The 24,258-nt window shown below is 37.0% G+C and overlaps 3 protein-coding genes across 5 annotated transcripts; all 3 read left to right on the plus strand.

Moving 5' to 3' along the window:
- Nucleotides 1-1,970: 1,970 nt before the first annotated feature.
- LOC122302703 (glucose-6-phosphate 1-dehydrogenase, cytoplasmic isoform-like) lies at nt 1,971-9,359 on the plus strand. 2 transcript variants are annotated; one of them, XM_043114097.1, is made up of 16 exons: nt 1,971-2,123; nt 2,760-2,940; nt 3,259-3,344; nt 3,691-3,757; nt 3,843-4,029; nt 5,070-5,227; nt 5,307-5,375; nt 5,685-5,743; nt 6,494-6,530; nt 6,898-6,969; nt 7,343-7,490; nt 7,639-7,734; nt 8,179-8,249; nt 8,635-8,750; nt 8,839-8,884; nt 8,952-9,359. In XM_043114097.1, the coding sequence occupies exons 2-16, from the start codon at nt 2,770-2,772 to the stop codon at nt 9,117-9,119; spliced, it is 1,551 nt and encodes a 516-aa protein (XP_042970031.1). In that variant the 5' UTR covers nt 1,971-2,123; nt 2,760-2,769; the 3' UTR covers nt 9,120-9,359. The 2 variants fall into 2 exon arrangements, with proteins under 2 accessions (XP_042970031.1, XP_042970029.1); XM_043114095.1 differs by having other exon boundaries at nt 2,039-2,535.
- An 801-nt stretch (nt 9,360-10,160) lies between these two features.
- LOC122302704 (F-box protein SKIP14-like) lies at nt 10,161-16,898 on the plus strand. 2 transcript variants are annotated; one of them, XM_043114098.1, is made up of 3 exons: nt 10,161-11,505; nt 15,087-15,158; nt 15,257-16,898. In XM_043114098.1, exons 1-3 carry the CDS (start codon nt 10,633-10,635, stop codon nt 15,833-15,835), a joined length of 1,524 nt encoding a protein of 507 aa, XP_042970032.1. In that variant the 5' UTR covers nt 10,161-10,632; the 3' UTR covers nt 15,836-16,898. The 2 variants fall into 2 exon arrangements, with proteins under 2 accessions (XP_042970032.1, XP_042970033.1); XM_043114099.1 differs by lacking the exon at nt 15,087-15,158 and having other exon boundaries at nt 10,177-11,505.
- A 154-nt stretch (nt 16,899-17,052) lies between these two features.
- Nucleotides 17,053-23,720, plus strand: LOC122302705 (cytosolic Fe-S cluster assembly factor NBP35-like). Its single transcript, XM_043114100.1, has 3 exons — nt 17,053-17,790; nt 17,910-18,011; nt 22,621-23,720. The coding sequence occupies exons 1-3, from the start codon at nt 17,754-17,756 to the stop codon at nt 23,550-23,552; spliced, it is 1,071 nt and encodes a 356-aa protein (XP_042970034.1). The 5' UTR covers nt 17,053-17,753; the 3' UTR covers nt 23,553-23,720.
- The last annotated feature ends 538 nt before the right edge of the window (nt 23,721-24,258 follow it).

Below are 24,258 nucleotides of genomic sequence, written 5' to 3' on the forward strand. Positions count from 1 at the left end.
CATCTATTTTTATTTTTGATCTCTTTTTTTATTTTCTTAAAAAATATGTGGTGTAAAGATACTGAGTATAATAACTCATCATTCTATAATTCTATCATATTATAAAATTTTGATTCCATACCATTATGTCTTGATAATAAAAGTAAACGTTTATCTTTTAATAGACACGTCATTAGTGCGTTCCAACTATCCCTAAGCATGGGCATGTTTGGGAAATGCGATATTTTAAAAAAAATTTGTGATTTCATTTTTAAACATTATTCAAATATAAAAATATTTAAATTTTAAATTTTAAAATTTTTCATCTAATTATTACTAGGATATAAAAAAATACAATTTTTATAAACTCTAAAACAAAATTTATATTGAGATATTTTTAAAATTTTATCTATATACTTTTACAAGCTCCGTTACAATACTTATTTTTTTAAAAATATTTCTATTTAATTTTTTATCACTCTTCTTTTTTAATTCAATAAAATATATTCACTCGGATTATTTGGTTATTATTTTCAGAATTTTGTGATAGTTGCATCCAAACGTTACCTATAATTGAAGTTTAATAAAGCAATATATTCAAAGAGCATCACTCCGTTCGTGACATCCATTCAATCTAGGAACATGGTAATATATTTTTATGCTAAAGTTGTTATTCTCCCTTTGCTTTTATCCTGTCTGTAGCCGACAGTGGCTGTACAGGTTGACCTCCAGATTGGTGACGTTGCTTGTGATGATTGGTGGAGCGAATGGTACAAAGTTTGGGTCTCGATCAAACTGGTCCACCCACACTTATATCTGTCCGGATCGAACAATCCTCTTTATTGATGCCAAATCTAAATCTATCCATTTTGAGTATGGAGTACTGTTACTGAAGTACTATTGCCTTAAGGATTGTGCAATTATGATGCACTCTTTTTTTTTTTTTTTTTTAAATGAAGTTGTATTTATTATAAAAATAATAATTATTTACGTAGATATTATATATATTTTTTAATTTCTCTAATTCTAGTTTTTCTAATAAATTAAATCTAGTTCGTATCCAATGAAAGAATATCAGTAAATTAGTAATAATATCCATACAATATATTTCACAATATATATTATAAAATAAAAATATTTTTATAAAATGATTTTACTTTTATAATATAGTTTATAAAAATATTTTTTTAAAATATTACTGTATAAAATATTGTAAAAATTGATGTTTATTTATTATAAATATTTTGCTATTACTTGAATAAAAATCAATTTATTTTAAGCCACACTGTAAAAAATAGAGATCTTATAAAGATAAATTTATAAATTAATATTATTTTATATAACATGTTTTATTTATTTTATAATAAAAATAATTTTATAATTTAACGTAACATATTAACTTGTTTTCGTAGTATCTCTTTATTACTTAACCATTTCTCAAAAATATATGGAAAATCTCGAATAAACGGGCAAACCGTTGAAGTGGAAGAAGTCTACCCACAGTTATAAGCTCACTCATTAATGAAAAAAAGGGCGATCGTTATTAAAATCTCCTACAATAATTTATGTTTTTTTTATTACCTTGAAAGTCTATCATTTCAACCTTCCAACGATAAAGATTGATAGATTATTGTTATCATTATTGACATTTTATTTGTATTTAGAATTATTATATATTTAGATATAATACTTTTTGTATAAAAAATTAAAAAAAAATATTTATAATTGTAAGTGTGTGAATGTCGTATAATTATTTTAAAAAAATAAATAAATATGAAATTTACTTAAAAAATTAATTTTTTAATAATAAATTTTATTATTTTTTAAAACGATTTATTTTACATAGCATTACTTTAAAAAATTAATAGTTAAAAAAATAGTGGAAATAATGATAATAAAAATGTAAAAAAAATTTAATAATCAAGCCGTCGGTAACGAAAATCCAACGGGCTTGATCCGTCATATGTGCCATGTGGTGGAGAAATAGGAGAGCTTGGGCAGACACCTTGGCGGCTGATAACAGTGAGAGACAGAGAGTTTGTGATTAGCTACCGTTATCTAAACCATAAATAAAAGAAATAGAAGCTTAGAGCCCACCACCCATTCCTACCTCAAATTTTCCACTTCAAACTTTGCATCGAAAGGTATCTGTGCTTCAATATCTGTTAGCTCCGCGGTCCCGTTTCTACAACCCTTCACCTGATTCTTTTTGGCATTTCATTTCATTATGTTACGGAATTTCCAGTTCTGTTCAGAGCTTTCAACTCGGTCCTTTTCATGATTTTGATTTCCGTGTTTCGATCTCCCTATTTAAGCGTTTTTGTGGATGTTGAGGTCCATATATAGAGTGAAACAGTCTTAGTTTTTACTCTTCCATCTGTTTGGTTCTCGAGAAACTCGGGAGAAATAATAATATATTTTGAAAAATTGAATTTGAGAACTACGCTATATGCTCTATTCCAACGATCAGTTTTGTAATTTCGAAGCATACGGCTGTTGTTTTCTAATTCTACATCATCTTAGCGACCAAACGAGACTCGCAAACGTTCTAAATCGGTGAGATCATTTTTCTTCATTTTTTGGCTAATCTGATCAATTCCATGCACTGAAAATTGATTGCCCCTTTGGCTCATTCTATTCCATGCTCTGGCAAGTACAGTGAAATCCTTGTATCTCCTTCCCCCAGTGTCCACTTTCAGTACTATGCTTACAGCTTATACTTTTCTTAATACAGACTGCATCATGAGAAATTGTGACGGAGCTGGCTTTTTCTTTTCCAGGTTTTAGAAGATGGAATCAGGATCATGGCACATGGAGGAAAGAACTACTTTAAGAGACGAGTTGTTCAAAGATGTTGACAATGTCCCCGAAACTGGGTGTCTCTCCATTGTTTTGCTCGGTGCTTCTGGCGATCTCGCCAAGAAGAAGACCTTCCCGGCACTCTACAACCTCTTTCGGCAGGTTTTGTTAGACTCTTGTTTAACTGTCTTTCTATTATTTTCGTGAATTATATCTATCGGTATTAATTTTTATATGATTTTTGTTAAAATGTATAATTAGAACGATTGTCCTCTCTCGTTTGGTCAGTATGTTTTAAGATGATTGTTTCAGCTTTGATATTAGCATTCTATCTATTTTGATGGAAGTTTCTTATTCATAAAAGACAAGTGAGAATATGATCTTCTGTCTCTTAAGACTAGAGAAGAAGTAGAGTTACCGGTTATTATTAGGACCTGCGAACTTTTTTACTCACTTTGAAAGGCACTGGATTGTTCCCAGGGATTCCTACCCCCCGATGAAGTTCACATTTTTGGCTATGCAAGGTCTAAGATTTCGGATGAAGAGCTAAGAAATCGCATACGTGGGTGAGATGCCTTCTGCTGTCAGTTTCTATTTTATAATAAACAATGTTTGGTGCGAGGTCCCTTGCTTAGAAGTTATTTCTTATAAATTACATATTAATAAACCTTATTTGCAAGGTTGATATTTGGTAGAGCATACCTACCAAAATTACCTCAATTTTTTTCACCTTCGTTTCTCTTTTTGAATACTTGTTTCTTTGATTCTTATCTTATGCCTGCTCACTTCCTTTTGACTATTTTTTCCCCAAAAAAACTGTTTTTGTAATTTTTCACTCACTTAAACTATCTCTTCAAATGTTTATCAGAATAGCACATGGCATGGATTGATTTAGATGTGATAAAACTGCAGGTATCTTAGTAATGAAAAAAGTGCTTCATCCGAGAACTTGGAGAATTTAAGAAATTTTCTGCAACTGGTGAGCACAACCATTATCTTGCATTATTTTGGAATCATTTCTGTAGTGTCCCATAAGTACATTGTATTTTTAATTTATTTTGTAGGTTAAGTATGTAAGCGGTTCCTATGATTCCGAGGAAGGCTTTCAGCTGTTGGATAAGGAAATCTCAAAGCAGGAATTATCAAAAAATACTGTGGAGGGATCATCTCGGAGACTTTTTTATCTGGCACTTCCTCCATCAGTTTATCCATCTGTCTGCAAGATGATCAGGCATTTTTGCACGAATAAATGTAAGGTTCTCTAACTCATATTTTAATTTGCAACTGGAATTATTTTACAATCTGGTGACTAATTTTTGGTCATTCGTGTTTGGACGGGTGGTTTCATTCATCATTGTTGAAAGATCTCGCACGGAGGTCATTTCTTTGAAATGATACACAACTACATAACTTGGATTCATATGTACATTCCTGTACTTTATTTGATTTGCTTCTAGAGAGTTGCTGAAAGATGAAGAATTCGGAAGATAGGATAGGATGCTCAGCTGGGTAGCCATATTTAAGGCAGAAAGAGCACTATCTGATAGCATAATTACACAGTACTCATAGAAGTTGCCATTCTGTTGTTAAGGATAATTATAGGAACTTTTTTGCTGAGTCGTTGGAGTTACAAAGATTTTATTACTGGTATTTTTTTTCCTAACATTGCTCTGATGGTAAGGGAGAAGTCTAAAAGATACCTGAAGTCTGTTTACATACCTGGATACCAGCAAAAGAAAACTAGGCCTTCTATTCCTAGTTAGTGTCTCAATTAACTCTTTGTTGTAATCTTGCTGAACCTGCATGCCATTTACAATACTGCAAAATGTTATTCTCTTAGCTAAAGTTGATTTAACTAAACTAGCTGGTCGAATCGAGCATCTTGGATTCCTGTATGAGATGTAGATTTATAGAGTATATTTTTCAAACATTTTTTTTTCAAACAATGGAGGTCAGGCCTCCTTCTTATTATTCATCCTCATAAAGGCAAAGGAGAAACCGTGGTAACAAATAAAGAACAATAACTTCACAAAAAAAGCCCAACACTGAAAAGACAAACAAATGAAATAATACCCCAAAAAAACCACCTCTACACAAAACACCTTATAACCGAATGGAAGAGCAGCCCCCCTTATCTAAACGAAAGAGACTGCGAAGATGTCTCGGAAGTTCAGAACTATAATTCCAAACCTTGCAAACTCCTGAAGTGCCAAGATGAGCAAAGCCATCTGCCAAGGTATTTCCTTCCCTGATACAGACCTTTCTGAATGAGTTCATCTAATTATTTCCAGCCGATCTTGGTGGATGGACAAGGATTGTTGTTGAGAAGCCTTTTGGCAAAGATTTGGGATCTGCAGAGCAACTCAGTGCCCAGATTGGAGAGTTATTTGAAGAACCACAAATTTTCCGTATAGACCACTATTTGGGAAAGGAATTGGTGCAGAATATGGTAATAAATGTACATAGGCCTTAGTTATTTATTTTGTTTCAAGACTCTGATTATTTCTCTTCATATCTTAAATATGCAGTTGGTTCTTCGATTTGCAAATCGCTTCTTCTTGCCCCTTTGGAATCGTGACAACATTGACAATATACAAGTGAGAATCCTTCTTTTGCTGATCATATTTTAAAGTTACTTATCTAAGAAAAAAAATTATTTCCCATTGTTCACATGATTTCTTTTCCACTAATAAAAAAAGAGTTACTGATAAAAAAATGTTTGAAATTTACTCACCTAAGGTGAGGCTGCAAGAGTACATTACTAGTCATAAATTCCAGGCTATATCTTGTTCTCCTCTAATCAGTGGTTACCTCAATATATAAAGTTGTAACTTTCTTTTGTCACCTAATGTAACTGTCTTATTTCCAAGTTCAATATGTATCTTATTCATATGATTCTCTGGCAGATTGTGTTCAGGGAGGATTTTGGGACTGAAGGTCGTGGTGGATATTTTGATGAATATGGGTATGCACAATAAATGCTTGTGCCTCAGTTTGTTCTTTTAGCAGGAGCCTAAATGAGCAATCATTTCCTTGTCCTCTTTAAAATTTTATTTTTAATATTCAAAATTGATTACTTCTATATCAAATTCCACGTATAAAAAAGCATGTATTCGAATATTTTTCAATCACTACTTACATGCTAGTGGAAAAAGAAAAAAGATATTGGAGGTCCTAACATTTTAGTTTTAAGGCCATATTTGTTTACTGCAAAATATATCACATGATCGATGAAAAACTAATCTTTTAAGGCAGAAAATGCCTTGATCTTCCAAGGAGGCACTTTTCATGTTCCGAACCCAAGGAAAATATGGAAATACTATTTATGAATAAAATTTAAATACATTCAGAGCCAATTATAGAGGATATCAAGAATGAAGTTAATAGAAATAAATTGGGCTTTTGAGGTGAGTTTTCTTGGGTTTTGTCCAAGAGGTGGGGCTTGTAGAAATATGGTTAACTTGAGAAAGTTAGTGGGGCTCATTCAAAATGTGTGTAGGAAGAAAATTTCTGTGAGATGTGTCTTTTGTTAGTTTTTGTGTTTTTCTTTTATCACGGAACTAGGGCAAATGATTTCAAGATTGTTTTTGAAAGATGAAAAATTGTTTTGGCGTTTAAATTATGTTTGATTTAAGGTGACTTTAATTTTTTGCTTGCCTAGTTTTATTTGTTAAATATATTAAGGAGAATAACTAATAATTTATTGTGTTGACAGGATTGTTCGTGATATCATTCAAAATCATCTGTTGCAGGTAAGACCTTGGCATTAAGAGAAAGAGATTCGTATCCTTAAAGATGCCATCTCAGCATGATGGATTATTTCTTAATTATTGTTTTATTGTTGTACCCTAAATTTTAGTATTTCTTAGTTTTCTTAGTTATTTGTTTTACTTCTTCTTGTGATAATATACTTGCATGAATTTGGAGGATCTTGTGTGTGTGGTAGCAACATCTTCAACTGTAATGTTCTTTCGGCAGAGTTTAATGTTAATATATATATATATATATATATATATATTCTTTCCTCTGAGTTTGTTATCCCAGCCTGTCAGCAGAAAGATGAAATGTGTTTAAATTTTTGCATATTGATATTGCTCATTTTTCATCTACCAAGTGCAGATTCTTTGCCTACTTGCCATGGAAAAGCCAGTTTCTCTCAAACCTGAGCATATTCGGGATGAGAAAGTGAAAGTACGTATCTTACACCGCAAAGGGGGGAGTTTATTTCAGTTATTATCTTTTGGATGTTTATGCTCTGAAGCTTCTCTTACAGACTAAGAAACAAAGATGTGTTGATTCCCACCCTCCACATCCTTCTGCCTCTGTCTCCCTAAAACTGCTTTATGATAATAGGCTTCTAAATGAACATAGAAAATAATACTATCTATCTCTGTAGATCTAAAGGAACCTAAGAGTTTTGAAAGCCTTTTTTCCCCTAAAAAAGAAAAAAGATTCATGTTTTACAATTGACATAAAACTCTTTCCCATATAATTTATCTTCTCAGTTATGCGAGTTCCAGACATATCTTCTTACATTGTTTGCTGATTATTACTTGAATCTCAGGTTCTTCAATCAGTTCTTCCAATTAAGGATGAAGATGTTGTTCTCGGACAATATGAAGGCTATAGGGATGATCCAACAGTTCCTGATAACTCAAATACTCCAACTTTTGCAACTGTAATTCTGAGAATAAACAATGAAAGATGGGAGGGTACTATCTACTTCACAATTTTTTTATCTTCTTTTGAAACTCTTTTATTGTTGAGTGAAACATAATATCTGAACCCACATTTGGGTATCAATTAGAGCATAATTTTGTTCAACCTCTCATCATAGTTGAAGCGAATTTTATTATTCAGGTGTACCATTTATACTCAAGGCTGGGAAAGCATTGGATTCGAGAAAGGCAGACATTCGTGTTCAATTTAAGGATGTGCCTGGTGATATATTCAGATGTACGTATGGCACATAACCTTGAGAATTCTGTGTGACTTATCTTCAAGATTTTGCCTGGTTCGTTATACATCTTACAATTTTCCATGTTTAACTATTTATAAAAAAAACTCTCACCAATAGATGACATACCTTTTACTTATGATTATACTCGTACATGAATGAAAAGCACAGAAGGATTTTGCTAAGGTGGTCATGCACTTAAAATTTTGGGTGTTAAAAGTGAGAAAAATCATGATTATTGTCCAAGTGAACACTTCCGTGAGGATTATTGCATTGGTTAATGTGCAGAATGGCACATTTTCTGTTTCTGTCATGATTAACTCTTCTTGCTTGCAATATAACTCCATATGGTCTTGCTGCCACTTACCTCCTTGGTTGGCTTTCCATTCAGCGTCTGTGTATTGTTGTATTATCTATTTATTGAACATTGTCTTCTTATTCAGGTAAAAAGCAGGGGAGAAATGAGTTTGTAATACGCCTTCAGCCATCAGAAGCCATGTACATGAAGCTTACGGTATGTTTATGATTCTAACATCATTGTGAGAATTGTTGGTCCCGCAATGTCTGAGCTGTACCTGCCTATGTTTTCACGTGCTTCTTGTTGAGACCAGGTGGGGCATTGGGAAAAGTAGAAAACAGTGTGCATGTGCTTGCCTATCGAATTATTTTAGTTGCATATTTTTTCCAGGGTTTTTCTAGTAGCATCATACTAGATCATACTTTCCTAGAATTTTCCCTGAGGTTACTTTGCTGTTCACTATTAGCTTTATAGAAAATTCTGGGAATATAATATTAAGCTTGTTTTTACTGGAATCCTCTCGTAAGCATTGCTGATGGTGTCTAATTAAGTAACTGTACTTTTGTCTGAAAACCCATTTCTCACAATGTCTCTCATGCAGGTCAAGACGCCTGGACTGGAGATGCAGACTATCCAAAGTGAATTAGACTTGTCTTACGGGCAACGTTATCAAGGGGTCACAATCCCAGAGGCTTATGAACGTCTAATTCTTGACATGTATGATCCTTGCCTTCCATACTGAGGATTAATATCATGGTGTTCCATTGATTTCTTACTCACTGAGAAGAAGAATTTTGTTCTACAGCATAAGAGGTGATCAGCAGCATTTTGTTCGCAGAGATGAGTTGAAGGTATGAACATTGTGCATTAAATACAATATGTGTCGGCTCTTAATTTGACGGTTGTGTGAACCCTCAGGTGGCATGGGAGATCTTCACACCTCTTCTGCACAGAATTGATGGTGGAGAAATGAAGCCGGTTCCATACAAACCGGGGAGCCGAGGTCCTGCAGCAGCAGATGAACTGCTAGAAAAAGCTGGTTATGTTCAAACACATGGCTATGTATGGATCCCTCCCGCCTTGTAGAATGCTGTATACTTGCAATAATGGACTCTGGTGTATCATCCTGTTGCCTGCCGATATCAAGTTTGCATGAAAAATGGAACAACTAACAAGTAGGGTATGACTCGACCTTTACGTAAGCAATACGAGGCAATTCTATGCCCTTTCTGTAATAAATTGCTGATAAAGCTGTTTTTCACTTTGTAATATGAGTTTTTCTTTGTACGCATTTAAGGAATAAGGAATTGAATGTGTTGCCGAGCTTCCAAGGCGTATTTAGTATTATGATACGCTATATTTTAAATAATGAGTAATAAATTGTATAAATCTAAAATATATAAACCTCGTGCAGATATTTTATAAAAAATATAGACTCGATCTTGAAAAAATATAAATAAATCCCTTTATTATGATAGGTTTCACTTTTTTACTAAGAGTTTGTATACTAAGAATCGTATTATTGAGTAATTGTCCATCTAAGTTACACATTTTCATACGAATGATGGTACCTCCATCGAGAGTGGGTAACGAAAAAAATCACTGATTTTGTTTTTTTATTTAATAATTAAGAAATTATTTTTTAATTAGTTTGTATTTTTTTTTTAAATATTTTAATGGACTTAAAAAATATTTAAAAAAAGAAGAAGCTATGAGTAGAAGTTTTCGGTGATCTTTCTACCCTTTTTATATTCCTTCCAACACAAGGGATTTTATTGTGAAAAAGGTTTAGAAGTCTGTTCTTGTCCTTCCGACACAAGTTAAATGGACATAATTTGATACAATCAAGTTGGGTCTTGGGTCTGGTGATTTTTCCGGACCGCGTTGGTTCCAAGCTGCTGTCCGACCGTATATCGGCCCAACCCAACCCAACCGAACCGGGAACATTCAAAGACCAGGACACACGGTTTTGTTTTACTTCCTGTGATGAAAGTTGCCGCGTATGCACGTCTCTCATTTCTTACGTGACAAGGTTAGGAGATGCAACTCCTACAAGGTTTCTCTGCTTCCATTTATTTTATTTTATTTTATTTTTCTTCTTCTTATTTATTTTGTTTTTATGTGCGGATGTTCTTTCTATAATTATTAAAAAAATATATTTTCTCATTTATTATTAGACTATACAATATTTTCTTTTTTCTTTTTTGAAGAGATTTAGGATTATATATTTACGGATTTAATTTTCGTTCGGCAAAAACAACAAATTAAAATTCGGAAAAGAATAAAAAAGAGGTTAAGGGGCAAAGGACACATATCCATCTAATCCCCGAATGCAGAGTTCTTAGTTCTATCGGCCCAAGGATCATCTGGCTTTCTGATTCTCCACCCGCCTCCTCCATCTCTCGCTCGCTCGCAGTCTCCATCTCTCGCTCTTTGTTGCGAAGTCTCTTATATTAGGCTTCTTTTCCTTTTTCCGAACCCGTTGCGATCTTTTCTTTCTCCTTCTTCTTCTTCTTCACCTCAATAATAAGCGGGTGTATATAATTGGGTTGTTTGACCAGGTCTGGGTGTCTTGGCGTAGGGTTCGTGAGATTCAAGAATGCCTCTCAGTTTCTCTAATACGTACGCGGATATGAATTGTGAGGGTCCACGCGATTCTTGGAGTTGCTGGGGTTTGAATTCTGAGTTGGAGGGTTCTGATTGCAGCGAAATGGGCAAGGCTGAATTGGGCGGCTATGGTGAATCGGTGGTGGCTGATGACGTTATCGATAAGTTGCCTAGTGATCCATTTGGAATGGACATAAGGTCTACGATTACGATCACGGGCTGGTTTAACAATTGGGGAGAGGAATCTGATTCAGGTTGTGATGGTTTTGGGATTGATGAAGCGGAAAATGAGAGTGCTGATCCTCATGAACTATTTGCAGGGTTAAATTGGGTTTGGAATGGTTCCATGAAGTTTGCACCTGATTCTGGTAACATGAAATTAGGCGGAATCTCAATTCCTTGTGATGGGTTTGATGGACTTGGGGTTGAGACTGAATTTCTTGATGATGCTTTTGCACTGGATGGAAATGTGGAGGATTTTATGAGTTTCAGCGGTTTTGGAAATTGGGTTGTGAGCAAAGGAGCTCGGGGGTTGAGGGATTGCGGGAAAACTTGTTTTGATGACGGCGAAGGAGATGCACCACACGATGCCATGTTTTTTGCTTTGGGCTATCTGGGTGTGCAGGACCTTCTCAATGTAGAAAGGGTTTGCAAATCTTTGCGCGATACGGTTAGAAGTGATCATCTTCTATGGAGAACTATTCACATTGATCAGCCGTTGAGTGAGAAGATCACGGATGATGCTCTTCTGAAGTTGGCTAACAGGGCACAAGGTACCCTTCGGTGCTTGAACCTAATGGAGTGCATAAGAATAACAGATAGTGGTTTGAAGCACGTACTTGAAACCAATCCAAGACTGACAAAGGTTGGTATTTATAACTCTTATCTTGGAACATATTTGATTTGTGCTTTTCATATGTATTCGCGTATTGTCTCCAGATGCTTTCCTGTTGCCTTTTCTTCCTCTGATGTGCCTTATGATTTCATGAGGTTAAAGTATATAGTCTTGAAACTATTTAGTTACTGAAGAGAGCATTGTCTCATCTTCCATTATTCTTTATTCAATAAACAAAGATACATAAAATTTCACGTATTATCGTTTCTCTTATACATAACTGAATGTGATATTTATGCCTTTTTGCATCTCAATTAAAATCATAGGGCATTCAGGCATTCTTTACAACTTGAGTGACTTTAATGTGTTTCAGATAGCTTTTGAAAGATTTGATGTGTTTTCTTAGTAGTTATCTTGAAAAAAATAAACGTGTAGATGTAACACTCCTACCCTTACATGGTTAGGAATGTCACTTTCAAAACATTACATAGAGTCAGGCTATAAGAGATCCATAAATACTTCAAAACATGACCAAAAATTTAATTTAAACTTGAAAAAGTAATGATGGAAAAACCGCATAAACTGAAAATTAGGGAAAGACCCTCAATTTCATTCTATTCCAACATAAACCGAATTCTAACCTATGTGATGAGCGCATACTGACTAGGGCATGGTCTCCATTGCTGGTTCTAGTTTTTTTTTTTTTTTCATTGGCACCGGCTGTTCAAGGGTTCTAGTTTGCATCCTCATCTTTAACCTCACCAGAGGTATTTAAAACATAAAAACAAATTTGAGTTGATTTCTTAGTAAGTAGACCCAACATACTGTAAATAAGTTGGAAACAAGTTTATAAAACATTCATATGTATACACACGCATTTGTGCACGTCACCAACCATTTTCATTTAATCTCTTGGTGATTAACACACATTTGCACCTTATGTATAAGGGTTGGTGGCCCATACAAGATGGCTTGCTGCTCCTCTAGCTTTGGTGCCACTGCACATTAGTCGTAACTCGTAAGGTCAAGAAAAACGTTGAAATCCTTAAGAGGCATTTTTACAATCACGTCCTTTTTTTTCTTTTGTTTTTCTTCTCCTTTATTTATTTTCCTTTGCTTTTCATCATGTAGTACACTGTAAAAGTTACACATCACATGGCAGAAGCATCATGTAGTACACTGTAAAAGTTACACATCACATGGCAGAAGCATGCATATAAAATCATTCACATTCACACATCTTTTTCACATATTATTGGATGCATTAAATGGGCTACGAAAGAAGGCTACAGAACATTGTATTACATGAAACAATCTTAGAGAAATGTTGCATTGACATTTGAAGAAGTAAGGGTCTGATAATGTCTACTACTTCTTAGCTTCAAGAATTTCAATACGCCTCATTCGTTCCTACTACTGACATGAACTCTTGAACATTAGAGAAAGATACCCAAGAATTTTTGTAGAAACTGGACAGCAAGTGACAGCCTCTAAAATTGATGACTTATACTGTTGGGTTCTATAGGAGGTGGAAAACTTAGAACTAGTGAATTGATTAAACTGTTGGAAGATAAAACAGTTACTATGTCTTGGAAATTGAAGGGGGAAAGCTCTTGCTTTCCAGGTAGCGATGGCAGCAATAGGGAAAGGGCGTGGTAGACTAGGTTTGAATTTGGGAGCCAACATGTACCGATTTGCAAGGAAAGGACTTCAGCAATTATTCCCTGGGAAAACTGTGACCGAGGTGCTGAAAGTCAGGATTTTCTCACATGAAGTTGCAGGAGACTTGGAGAGTGATCTATGTTCTCCCGACTTTCTGGAGGACTTTGGGGAAATGTGTTCTGTGAGAGGTGTCAAACTTGGAGGAAGTCTCCAGTCCCTTTTCTATTGTTTTTTTAAAAACAGGCCGAGTGGCAGCAGAATTGTCTGAAAAATTGTGGTGTGTTTTGTCAACAAAAAGCTAGAGTTTTAAGGAATAAAGCCCAGTTTTTAAAGCCAGCCTGATTGGCTGCAGATTCCCAGTGGTTTATGAATTTCTTAGAAGCTGCCAAACTTTATTATTTATAAGTAAATCGGATTTTTATTAATATGAAAAATTGGCATAGCCCTAATACAAAGGAAGTATATAAGAGAATGCACCTAATTAGGAGCTAGAGATAGATACAAGGAAGTCATGAAAATTTAGTCCGTTGATGCATGATTCAAGCCATTAATTTATTTCTATTCTATTTGTTATCATCATTATTTACTATTACCAAATAAGAAAAGTACCATAAATAGTGAAGAACTTACTTTTAGGAATCATTAAATCCTCACATTGAAGTCTATAGCTATAGCCTAGCGAAATGATGTATTGAAAAAGAAACTTTTAAGATCATCCAGATAGAGCTCCTAATTTTCGAAGTTCCAGTGATTTCTTTCGATCCAAATGCACCATAATAAGCAAATGGAAGCCATCTTCCACACTGCTGCAATTTGGGGATTGCCTTAAAGGCCCCTCTCAAGTTGGCAAGAAGATCGACCACCCTCCTAGACATAATCATGCTAACCCAACTCTGCTGAAAAATAATTCCACAAAGCCATGGCAATGCCATAGTGAAGGAGAAAGTGATCCACCTTTTCTTCACTTTTCTCTACCATCCAGCACCAAAGTTTGGAAGTTGAAACTTAACCCCAAGGGGTTGGCCCAAGTGGTGAAGGCCTTGGTCTTGGGATATCACTCATTTTAAGGTACAAGGTTCAACATCTCATGGGTGCAAACAATTCTTTGGGGCCACACCCCCTGGTCAAAAGTCAGCAATTTAACCAGTTTCGTGTAGGGAAACTTCCGAGGGTGCGGTGCACGAGACCAGGGTTTACTCTGCAAGGGTAGATCTGAAGGGTCCTGCCTTGGAGAGGTTCCCTGACATCAAAAAAGTTTGGAAGTTGAAACTTTCTTCCAAACTTTTCAATTCATTAACTAGAAATCCTAGGCTTAATGGGTTTGGCAGGATTGATTTCTTTGGTTCTAGAAGCCTCATTCCCCTTAATTGCAGCTAGATCAATGATTCTATCCATAGGGACTCGGCAGGTTGCATAACAGTCCTAATTTGGCAGTTTTCTACTCTATGGGTCTTGATTATATTCATACTACTATAGCAAATTAACACCATAAATGAAAATCAATCAGCAATTAACATCATACTAACTGGTGCTTATAACATAGGCCAGTCGGAGAATGATAAAGTTCTTTTTATAAGTAAAAATTTATTAATTGCAAGAGGCATAGCCAAGTACACTGGATGTATACAAGAGAAAACACCTAGTTGGGGTGCCAAAAAAAAAAAAAGATAAACCCATCTAGGAAAATGAACCTAACAAAGCCCTAGCCCAAGCCCAAAGATGTGTCTGCCCAAACCATGATAAAGTTACAACTACTTTACAACTCTATTTCAAATGGGGGTAGTTATGTAAATTTAAAATTATTTTTAATGAAGTGGCACAATTACATTGGTTAATTGTAAAGAGTTGTAAAATAGTTGTGGATGTATCATTACCTAGGCCAATTTGTTTCATTGGTGATCTCATTTGAGTTGGGATCTATATGGCAAAAAATTTGACATCTTTTGCAGCTCTTGATGCTGCATGTGTCAGGTTGTTCTTTTTTCGGTTTTCATCTAAATCTTGAGTCAGCAGAACCAAAGGTTTCTAACTGTTGCTATTGATTCCTTGTCCTTTTCGATTATTATGTTTATCTCTTGAACTTTTGTTAATTCATTTTTGGCTCACTTCTTCTATGCAGCTAAGCGTCCCAGGATGTGTCAGACTTAGTGTCGATGGCTTATTAGATAACTTAAGGGCCTTCAAATCTGTTGGCTTGCCCGGAATAAAGCACTTAAGAATTGGGGGCATCCACAGTATAATGGACAAACAGTATGAAGAATTGCAGTTTTTGCTGAATGCAGATAAACATATGCAGATGAGTGCCCGCCGACCACGGATTTATCGTGGGGGGAAGTCGTATCTCTCTTGTGATGATGATTGTGCCATCGATGTTGAGGTCTGCCCCAGGTGCCAGAAGTTTAGACTAGTTTATGATTGTCCAGCGGAGAGTTGTCAGGGGAAACATCAGACTGCCCAGTTGTGCAGGGCTTGCATACTCTGCATAGCACGCTGTATCAATTGTGGGCGCTGCATTAAGGACCGTGATTATGAGGAAACATTTTGTCTAGACTCCCTTTGTTTGGATTGTTGGAAGCAGCACCCTAATGGCCAAGATAGGCCAGGTGAAAATGGTGCACCATCTTTCATCGAGAGACCTGGTACCAGTTTTGCTTCTGTGGCAGATAGGGAAGATATTGTGCATCGCCATTGGATGTAGGTTTTGTGGTAGAATCACATCGTTTGGCTGGCTGCCCAGATGAATAATGCAAATGCCACTTGCATAGATGCTAGGAGTGGGAACTCCTGTTATCGTGAAGAATATGCAGCTTGTGAAGACAGTGGAAGTGTACCCCTAGCAGACCTCTTAACAGCGTAGTTGGTGCCTTGTTGCTGCCTTGATATAGGATGTTCAAGGAGAAGAAAAATAAAATAAGAAAAAAATGAAGAAAACGAATTGAATGAAAGAAGGGAACTGGAAAGAGGGGGCAGGCAAGAGAATAAATAAAAGGGAATGCTGGTCAAATAAAAATAGGATCTTGATTTATAATTTGTTGTGTCAAGGATTATCTAATGCTTCTCTGGCTCCTGGCGTTACTATTTGTGTTCTTTGACGACGAAGAAGAAGAAACAATGAGGAATGCTGGTCAAATAAAAATAGGCTTTTGATTAATAATTTCGTGTCAAGTAGGGATGAGCTCATGCTTCCGTGGTCTCTATGATTTGTGTTCTTTGATGACACTGAAGAATTTAATTTGTACGCGTGACTGTGGAAGTTTGGTAGCATCTGCTTCTAGTAATGTTTGCTGAAGACCACTCTTGTCATAAAAGTTGGGATTTTTTCAATCGATGCAGATGAGGAGAAATCATACCAGAAGCACAGAGTGCTGGAGGTATTATGCCACTTGTGTTTTTTGTCAACTCTGTGATACCTTGCTTTACATGGGCAGCTGTTGCACCTTGACTGATCTATTATTTTTCATGGGATCTGTTGCAAAGCTGTTCCGTTTGAAGTAACCTATAAGTTTAGCATTCCCATTTGTCTCCCGGTTGGAAACAAAAAAAAAAAAAAAATGCATTCCCGTTGTCTTATGACTTGGTGATTTGGTCTTGGCAACCTCATAATATTGTAATCGACCAGTAGATGAGGAGGATTGTATGTCCGTTTTTCTTTTGTTGTCTATTGTTCCCATGGAGTAGCGTCTCACTCTTGATAAGGTAACCTGACTCCATTTTGCCCCTGCTTTCGTAATGAATGAGAATTGTTATGCGAGTTCTTTTCATTAGTTCATATGCAGGATTGGGTTGAGTGGTTCAAGTCCACTTGTTTATCTTCATACTTGGTGGTTTAGAAGTCATTTTCTATAAATATGCTTCCAATCAACAGTCTTTAACACATATTACATCCCATGTTGTTCTCTTCTGCCCCCACCTATCTAGATGTCAATGGTTTTTGCGATAAAGTTGGTTAGGGCCTGCAAAAGACTGTTTGGTGCAATCTTAGCTATCCCACTTGATTGAAAGATCAGAGTTTGGAATGTAGGCGTATGGGGGGGTATGATGCTATAATAATTGTCTGAAATCATGCACCAGATCCTCCCATGGTGATGATTTCTCATTAACTATGTCCGTTGTTAGGGTATATAAACACAACATGGTGTTCAAGTGTTGTAGCCGCAATGAAATGGCACCAGTACCGTATCTATAACTTTCGAACTGTTATCATATATTGGAAGAATTCGATTATTCCTGAAAAAACAACACTAGTCGACATTCTTTTTGGCCTTTCGGATGACCAAGAACAGATCACGATAAATCCAGCATGAACGATAAAACTAGTGATCAGACTGAAAGAAAGGGAAAAGAAAAGTAAAAAAGACAAGACAATACAAAACGGTGCCGTGTTGGACATGTATCGGTTTGGGATATAATTAAGATTTCGGGTCAACGGCTACGGCGCGGCTGCTTGGCGTGGGATACGACTCAAGAATCAACATGCAACCGTGGATGTCGATCCGAACCACAACCCACGGTCCAGACTCCAGACCCGACGTGAAATATCGCTTCTTTTATATTCTTTTCATTTCTTTGGTTCCGTCTCTCAACTTCAACTTGAAGCAGAAGACAAAACCGCGAACATGGAGAATGGTGAAATTCCCGAAAACGCTAACGAGCGTAAGTTTTTCCCATTGTTATTCATCCCTCCCAACCTTGCTATCTTCAAGGATCACTGGCTTTTGTTCGTTGAGTTACTTCTCAAATTCTTATTTTTTACCCTTCTTTGTGATATTCAGATTGCCCTGGTCCCCAAGCAGATTCTGCTGGAAAATCTGACGCTTGCCAAGGATGCCCTAATCAAGAAGTTTGTGCTACTGCTCCTAAAGGCCCTGACCCAGGTTCTCTCTCTCTCTCTTGCGCGCGCTCTTATTTCTTTATTTTTTTTTTCCATATTGACTTGAATTCGGATTTGATTAATTAGTATGACTTTTTTGTTTGTTATTCAAGTTTAGCCTTGGGCCACATCCATGCATGTGTTCTGTGCCGATATTATGTTTGTCGTTGTTACCTGGTAAACTTTGAGTTTTTGTGACTCCTAGAATTATGATTGCAATTAGAGAGCTCGTTGTTACTTGCACCCAGATAGGAACTGTGCGGAAATAGTAAACAATGTGATCAAGGATTTTGCTTACATCTTGGAATAAGTCAGATGTCCAAAATAGGAGAGACAGGAAGTTCTGGTGTAGGATTATTTTGTGAGTCTTCCCTTAGCACGTGGCCTTACGATTATCCTTTGTTACAAAATACGGGACAGGTATACCAAGTCATTCTTTAGGCATTTGAGGTTGTGGGTATCTTTTTTTATAAGTGGATTCAATCTGCTCACAATAATATTATCCATTGAGTAAAGTACCAAGGAATACAAACTACTTCCTTGGTGTACATAGAAAGGTGAAAACATATAGTCATGAGGTTGTGGATATCTTTATGAAGTCTTCATTTGTGATTGTGTTATGAAGGGTTTTTTATAACAGTTCTTCTAGGTACAGGCAGTTTGGTATACCGATTGTGCACGAAAGATGACATGGCAGGGGCATTTGTTTATTATAAAAAAGATAACGAAAAGGAACGAAATCCCTCCGTCTGCCATTTTCATACGAACAGAAGAAGAAGAAGAAGAAGAAAGATATACTGAGGTCTCAGCTGCCATTTTCATCTTGCCTCCATCTTCCCTCGTCCAATTTCCATCTTTGCATCCTATTTTCTCCATTTTCATCTCCGCTGCAGATTGGCTGATCTCCTCCATGACCTACCTCAGAAGACTTTGACCATTGAACCCGTAATGGAATACACTTTGACCATTGAAAATGAGCACTTACGCTCTGACCATTCTTACAGCACCAACCTCGCCGTCTTAGGAGACATTTTTGTTTTGTTCTATACATCCTATGATCCATCTCAGAAGACTAGCCTCTGCCTCGAGATCAAGATCTCCTCATTGATATAAAGTAAACTTGCGTAGTCTGAGGGAGAAAGTAAGAGAAGAGAGAAATTTTTTTGATAAGTAAAAAGAGGAGGGAAAATGCATTTTCTGGGAGTCGAATCCGGGTTTATTGCTTGGAAGAGGAGAGAAATTCAATAATGGTGCTCTTCACGTACACCATGGCAGGTGCTGGATTCATTCTGATTGGTGCATGGGAAGTCCTCAAGTCCTCAAAATCATCCCGTAATCCAAACCAAAATTCATTTTCATCTTCAACCTCAACTTCGATTCGCGCATCAACATAGGCTTCATTGTCGAGAACCAATTTTATTCATCTTTGACCTTCATCTCCATCTCTGTCCTCTCCTTCTTATTTATTTTAAACTCTATGGTCTCCTTCATTGACGCGCTCAGTTCCGGTGACAAAGTTGACTCTGCACTCCAATTACAAGTCCTTGCCATTGCGTCGCTCTTTCTTCTATATTTCATTACGAGTATCTTGGTAAATTTTACAAATTCAATTCCTCTACATTATTCGATTCTTAGTTTGATTGGTCTTTTCGCTTTCGTCGAAGAGTTTTTGCTGTTTTACTTACAAAGGAATTGAAAACCACAACACAAAATTAATCAACCTAAATTTAGTGAAACTACTGCAGGGAGGGAGGGAGGGAGGGAGGGAGGTATGATCAATGAATATAAGGAATTCATGTAACCCCAAACCATTGAAATCAACCGCTATGGTCCATGTACAAAGAGTTTTAAAGAAAAAAAACTATCAAATCCTCCATCGATCTCTCTTTGTCCTCGAATGTCCTGTCATTGTGTGCTCTCCATAAACACCACATGATGTATATAAGGATCATCTTCCACACTACCTTTATCTGTTGATTTCCTCTCAGATTTTTCCAACTGGCCAAAACCTCGACCACCGTCTTTGGCATAACCCAAGCCAAGTCCAATCTACCAAGAACCTCATTCCATAACCTCCCTTCCTACACATGCAGCACCAATCTTCCATAACCTCATTCCATAAGAGATGGTTCACCGATTCACCTCCCTTCCTACACATGTAGCATCAATCTGCGATTATCACCCTGTGCTTCCTCAAGTTATCAGTTGTAAGAATCTTACCCAATGCTGCAGTCCACACAAAGAAGGCTGCTTTGGGTGGCGCCTTATGTCTCCATATCTTTCGCCATGGAAATTGAATAGATGTCTCTTGGGTAAGAGACTTATAGAAAGAGCGCACCGAAAAAATACCTTTAATTGTAGGTATCCACCATAAATTATCCTGTGAATTACCCGGTTTAATAGAATACAAAAGGCTATAGAAGGCTTCAAAACTACTCATCTCCCAATCTTGTGCCTCCCTACTGAAGTGGATGTTCCATTGAATTTGCTCCCTTGATCTTTCCAGTACATCAGCTACTGAGTCATCAATATCTCTTGCAATTCTGAATAATGAAGGAAAAGATTCCTTTAGAGCCAGATGATCACACCAAGTGTTGTATCAAAACTTAATACGGGTTCCTCCTCCTAAACGGATTTGGGTATAACGAGTGAAGACCTCCCACCCTTTTCTTATATGTATCCACAAACCCACTCCATGTGCTCCTCTCACAAAAACTAGGAGAGAGAGAGAGAGAGAGAGAGAGAGAGAGAGAGAGAGAGAGAGAGAGAGAGAGAGAGAGAGTTGTTGAAGTATATGGCTCATACAATGAAAGTAGGCAGATGCCGGAGCGAGCGGAGTGTAGTGGAGCGGAGCGGAGCGACATGGTACATGGGGTATTTTTGTAATTTTTCCTAAATACATTTGTACGTCTAGGGTTAGTATAAATACATATTATGTAAGCTACTTGCCTGATAGTGAATTTCGCGCCATTCGCTCCTATAGACGTAGGCACATTGCCGAACCACGTTAAATCTCTGTGTCGATTTCTATTGTTTTTTCTCTTTTGATTATTCTGTACAATTCATCAGCAATTGCTGCACGTTTCACAACAAAACTGTCGATGAAGAAATTTCCGCCCAAAACATTGCTTACTCCAGTCAATTTAAATCGCACCATTTCATTAAACGGTACAAGTGGGATGGATTCCAATCCATCCCCCAACTCGCCTTGTTTTAGACTTTTCCTTTTTATGATTGACAAAGGTCGTGCATATAACTCCAAGTGATTTAATATTCTAGTCAGTGGGTATCCTTACAAATGTTTTGCCATTACATATATTATGTTAAAATACTGCTTCTCCCCAAAACTTAAGGTGATAAGAAAGGGTAAATCTAATTACTTAACCATTATTCTTGCACCCTTTCTCTTGTGCCTATGCTGTAGATTCAGAATTTTCCTTAATAAATGGATCCAAAAACATGAGATTTTGACTTCTAAAATAGAATGCAGTGTGTGTCAAGGTTTGAACTCAAGACTAATACCATGTCAAATTACCTTTTGTCCCAAACGTTTGAAGAGATAGGAAAGGGAGAATCTCATTACTTAAAAATTATGCTTAGATAGCATCACACATACCATCATAAGAAAGCAGAGCAGCCAAAAGAAATGGGTCAATCAAAGATACTAATAAGAACATTTCCCTGATTCTTGTATGTCATCAACTGAGCCATTTATGGAAATAGTTTCAGGTTCTAGCTTTAATTATCATCATTTCTAGATGTTTCAGGTTGGTAGCTCGTGTTTCTGTCCTCCCTTAATTCTGCTTGGATAAATTTTGAGAGAGAGGCCTTTTGCTGAAAGTTCACTAAGTTTACCAAACTTCATAATTCCTATTTGGAGGCCTTATAATGAGTAGAATACATATGTGGTTCCAGTTCTTTTTGCACCGTGATGAAAGCATAGTACATCTCCAAGATTGAACTGCCCGGCTGTTGCATTGTCTTAATGATCTTGTGCATTACCCTATGTGTCAAAGCTACATTATTGATAATTTCATGCAGATTCTTTTAATCCAAATATGAGCTGTGTCTGTGGGAGGCTGCTCTGCTAAGAGTATTAACTGTAATTCAGTTATTACTGTTATGCACAACCTGCAAGGCATTTCGTTATGTTTGGGGAGGGAGGGAGCTGCTCTGCTAAGAGTATTAACTGTAATTCAGTTATTATAGTTATGCACAACCTGCAAGGCATTTGGTTATGTTTGCTTTGGAATGGTGAGGGAGGGAGGGAGAGGGGCTGCTCTGCTAACTGTAATTCAGTTATTACAGTTATGCACAACCTGCAAGGCATTTGGTTATGTTTGCTTTGGAATGGTGCATGTCGTGTTCTGTGATTGTATTGGGAGGGATTTTATTTGGTGTTTTTTTTTTTTTTTTTTTGGGGGGGGGGGGGGGGGGGGGGGGCGGGCTTGAAGTATTACCTGTGTGGAGTTCAGTTATTACAGTTAGGCCAACCTGCAAGGCATTTGGTTATGTTTGCTTTGGAATGGTGCATGTTGTGTTCTGTGGTTGTATTGAATGTCACAAAAGTGGTATGCTTTTCGTCATCACATTTCCAATGTTTGTTTGTGCAGACTTGGTTGCAATCACTGAAAGAATGGCTACTGTTAAGCATAAAATACTGGTTTTATCGGGGAAAGGTGGAGTTGGCAAGAGCACATTCTCTGCCCAACTGTCATTTGCTCTGGCAGCTATGGACTTCCAAGTGGGTCTCCTTGACATTGACATTTGTGGCCCGAGCGTCCCAAAGATGCTTGGCCTAGAAGGTCAAGATGTCCACCAGAGCAACCTTGGCTGGTCACCTGTTTACGTTGAGTCCAACCTTGGGGTCATGTCCATTGGATTCATGCTTCCTAACCCCGAGGAAGCTGTCATATGGAGGGGTCCACGCAAAAATGGGCTCATAAAGCAATTCCTAAAGGATGTATACTGGGGAGAACTGGATTTTTTGATTGTTGATGCTCCTCCTGGGACCTCAGATGAGCACATCTCAATTGTCCAATTGCTCGAGGCTACTGGAATAGATGGTGCAATTATAGTCACTACTCCACAAGAAGTCTCCTTGATTGATGTGCGGAAAGAAGTGAGTTTCTGCAAGAAAGTTGGAGTCCAGGTTCTTGGGGTTGTTGAGAACATGAGTGGCTTGTGCCAGCCAGTGATGGATTTCAAGTTTACAAAGATGACAGAGACAGGTGAACAGAGAGATGTTACAGAGTGGGTCAAGGAGTACGTGAGAGAAAAGGCACCAGAGATTCAAGATTTGTTTGCTTGTACTGAAGTCTTTGATAGTAGTGGTGGTGGTGCAGAAAGAATGTCGAGGGAAATGGGTGTACCTTTTCTTGGGAAAGTACCGTTGGATCCACAGCTTTGCAAGGCAGCTGAGGAAGGTAGATCCTGCTTCATTGATAAAAAATGTGGGGCAAGCGCTCCTGCACTGAAGATGATCATAGAAAAATTGATTGAAAATCAGGGGTTCTCAAGAATGTTGGTTGCTGATAGTGCGTAGGTGGTTGGCATCAGCTTGCGGTCCTCGTGGATTAAAATTTTGTTTCCCTTCTGTTCCCCTTTCTATCTATAGTAGCTTGAATCTCATTTGTATTTTTTAGCTTGATATGTGTGAACTGATTTGTTTATAACATGACAATTTTTTTTAATGTAATGAAAACCTGTGGTATTTGGTGTGTTTTTTTTTTGTTTTTCGAAGAGGTGGTATTTGGTTTTGATTGGCCATGCGCTATGCAAAATAGTTATTTGATGTGTTTTACAGGCGATGATGTTACTCTTATCTTTTTGGTTTATACACCAAAATTGAAAATTCAGGAAACTTTTGTAAACGAGTAATAGCTTCTGAACTGATGCCCCCCAGAACGGGGCTTTTGAACTGATTTTGTACTTAAATTCTTTAATTTTCCCGAAATGGCTGATCACTGAGGGCTCATTATTTGCCTCAGCTCAAAGTACCTCATTCGTTAAATGCATTAGCTAAACGCAGACAATGGACGCATTGGAACTCGACTGTTCATGGTGAGGACTACGAGGTTATATGTCGTAATTTCTCCAGTTACCGAGCGGAGCCTTCCGTCTTCTCAAGAACTAGACTTCTATAGGCTTCCACTCTACTTGCATGTTAACTTCAGACAATAACCGTGCAACATATCCCAAAATCGCCACCAGAAAAGTTGAATTGCAGCTTGTCTCAACCACAAGACATG

Source organism: Carya illinoinensis, chromosome 3 (genome assembly GCF_018687715.1).
Source record: "Carya illinoinensis cultivar Pawnee chromosome 3, C.illinoinensisPawnee_v1, whole genome shotgun sequence".
In the NCBI taxonomy this organism is placed as follows: Eukaryota; Viridiplantae; Streptophyta; class Magnoliopsida; order Fagales; family Juglandaceae; genus Carya; species Carya illinoinensis.